The sequence below is a fragment of the Nicotiana tomentosiformis genome, chromosome 6 (genome assembly GCF_000390325.3).
Source record: "Nicotiana tomentosiformis chromosome 6, ASM39032v3, whole genome shotgun sequence".
Classification (NCBI taxonomy): domain Eukaryota; kingdom Viridiplantae; phylum Streptophyta; class Magnoliopsida; order Solanales; family Solanaceae; genus Nicotiana; species Nicotiana tomentosiformis.
The window spans coordinates 40,712,472-40,715,349 of record NC_090817.1 but is presented as its reverse complement, the minus strand read 5'-3'; the positions used below and the strand labels follow the sequence as shown (position 1 = coordinate 40,715,349).

Below are 2,878 nucleotides of genomic sequence, written 5' to 3'. Positions count from 1 at the left end.
AAGTCTTATCTCTTTTCTTAAACTCCGTGCCCAGTCAAATGGGTTCACATAAAGTGAAACGGAAGGAGTAAATTTTAGTCTAGATCTTTAGCCTGACTATTTGCTTGTAGTAGTAGTACTAGATTTGTATCCCTTAGACTAGAGTGGTTGGGATGACTAATGGTAGAGTAAGGGATCATGTCCTCGGGTAGGGCGGAGTGCAGGGTGCAAGGGTGGCAAGGGAGGCTTGAGGCTAAGAGTTGGGTCTTGGAACGTAGGGACTTTGACGGGAAGTCTATAGAGTTAGTAAAGACCCTTCAGAAGAGGAGGATTAATATAGCTTGTGTCGAGAAGACTAGGTGGGTGGGGTCTAAGGCACGGGATGTCAACGAGTATAAATTGTGGTACTCAGAAAAAGTGAGGGGAAAGAACAGGATGAGTATTTTGGTGGATAGAGAACTCAGGAAGCTAGTGGTAGATGTTAGGAGGGTGAACGACAGGCTGATGGCTATTAATTTAGTTGTTGGAGGGCTCATTTTAAACGCAATCAATCACGGCCTAGCATTTCGAACAAGCCTCAAAACCAACCGAATCTAACTAATTATAAATCAAACAATCCAAAATAAGCTTTAGAAACTACCCACGAATAAAAAAGGTTTAATTTTGATCATTTGTGAAAAAGTCAACCACTGGCTCGCTCGGTCAAAACCCGAGATTTGGACCAATTTCTGATTACCCATTCACCTCTGAACCCGGCTACGTGATTTATTTTGAAATCTAACCTCAATTTGAGGTCTAAATCTCAATATTATAAAATTTCTAAAATCTACCCAAAACCCTTAATTTCTACCAAGAAATTCCTAGATTTGATGTTAAAAATTCATGAAAAGTAGTGGTGAATTGATGGAAAATAAATTAGAGTTACTTACTAATGAAGAGAAAAAGTTTTTCAAAAATTGCCTCAAGAGTGTTTAGGGTTGAGAAATGGTGTATAATGAGCTAAATCCCGATTTTTTCCTCTTTTACCCAGCTGTAGACGTCGTAATTGCAAACTTTTGTTCGCAATTGTGATGTCCGCAAATGCAAAATAGTGATATCACAAATGCGATCAGTGCATCAGACCTATTGAAGTCACAAATGCAAAGAGCCCACCAACGCAAACACGGATAAATGCTTCGTATTTGCGAAGCTGTCAAAAGTCACCAGTGTTCGCAAAAACGGCAAATTGTTCACAAATGCGGATCATACTAGTCCGCAAATGTGAAGTTTTCTTTTCAAATGCGATGCCCAGCCCCCTATTCCCATTTCGCAAATGGGAGCGGTCACTCGCAAAAGTGAGGCTCGCATTTGCGAGCAGGACACCATAAATGCGAGATCTGTAGACCCACACTAGCAACAACTGTTTCTAAAACTTCTATAACTTCCCAAAATACATCCGAAACTTCCTCGAGCTCCTCGAGCTCCAAACCGAACATGCACAAAGTGTAATAACATCCTATAAACTTGATCGCTACCTCAAATCATCATAATAATATCAAATAACAAGAATCGATCACCAAAACTTTTAATTTCAACTTAAAACTCAACTTTTCACAATCTTTCACATAATGCACCGAAGCACGCCCGGGTCACCTCGGACCCCAATCAAACGTGCGTACAAGTCTAAAAACATCATACGAACTTATTGAAATCGTCAAAATACTAATCCGAGGTCGTTTACTAAAAATATTAACCGTGGTAAACTATAGACTCATTTTAAATTAAAAATCATATTTTTCAAAATTTCATATAAAAGCTTTATGAAAAGCGACATGGACCATTCACGCAAATCAATAAATAATAAATGAAGCTAAAAAGGTCTTGAAAAATAGAAATAAAGGCTAGTACTCAAAATGACCTATCGGATCATCACATTCTCCACCTCTAAAAGAAATGTTCGTCCTCGAACGAACATCAAAAAGTACATGGACTGGTTAAAAGGTGGGGATATCATTCTGCATATCGGACTTGGACTCCTATGTGGCCACATCGATCACCTGACCTCTCCATTGCATTTTCATAGAAGGGAAACTCTTAGATCTCAACTTACAACCTTGTCGGTCTAGAATAGCCACTGACTCGTCCTCATAGGTCAAATTATCATCAAGCTGTACCGTGCTGAAGTCCAAAACATGTGACGTATCCTCATGGTACTTCTGAAACATGAAAATGTGAAATACCAGATGTACTTTTGATAGGCTAGGAGGAAATGCAAGCTTATAGGCAACCTCTCCAACTCTCTCCACGATCTCAAATGTGCCAATAAACCTCGGGGTCAACTTGTCCTTCTTCCCAATCCGCATCATGCCCTTCATAGGAGACAATTGGAGAAGAACCTTCTCACCCACCATGTAAGCCACATCTCGAACCTTTCAGTCCGCATAACTCTTTTGTCTGGACTGAGCTATACGAAGTCGCTCCTGAATCACCTTAACCTTTTCCATAGCATCATCGACCAAATCAGTGCCAAACATTCTAGACTTACCGTGCTCAAACCAACCAATCGGCGAACATCATCGCCTCCCATATAAGGCCTCGTATGGAACTATTTGGATGTTCGACTGAAGCTGTTGTTCTAGGAGAACTCCGCTAGAGGTAAAAATCTGGTCTCACTGAACCTTGAAATCCATATAGCATGTCCGCAACATGTCCTCCAATATTTGAATAGTGCTCTCGGATTGTCCGTCCATCTAAGGATGGAATGCGATACTCAGCTTGACTCGCATGCCCAACTCATGCTACACGACTATAAAAAATGCGATGTGAACTACGCGTCTCGATCATAAATGATGAAAATGGGTATGCCGTGCAAACGGATTTCTCCCGGATGTAAATGTGAGCCAACCGCTATGAAAAATAG

At 40.6% G+C, this 2,878-nt stretch overlaps 1 protein-coding gene across 1 annotated transcript; it reads right to left on the bottom strand.

The window, feature by feature from the left end:
• Positions 1-1,994: 1,994 nt before the first annotated feature.
• Positions 1,995-2,369, bottom strand: LOC138893852 (uncharacterized). The gene has a single exon (XM_070178517.1). The coding sequence runs from the start codon at positions 2,367-2,369 to the stop codon at positions 1,995-1,997; it is 375 nt and encodes a 124-aa protein (XP_070034618.1).
• Positions 2,370-2,878: the final 509 nt, after the last annotated feature.

Bases quoted from the DNA above. Each gene is read 5' to 3' on its own strand.
- LOC138893852 (XM_070178517.1), bottom strand. From the start codon at position 2,369: ATGGTGGGTGAGAAGGTTCTTCTCCAATTGTCTCCTATGAAGGGCATG.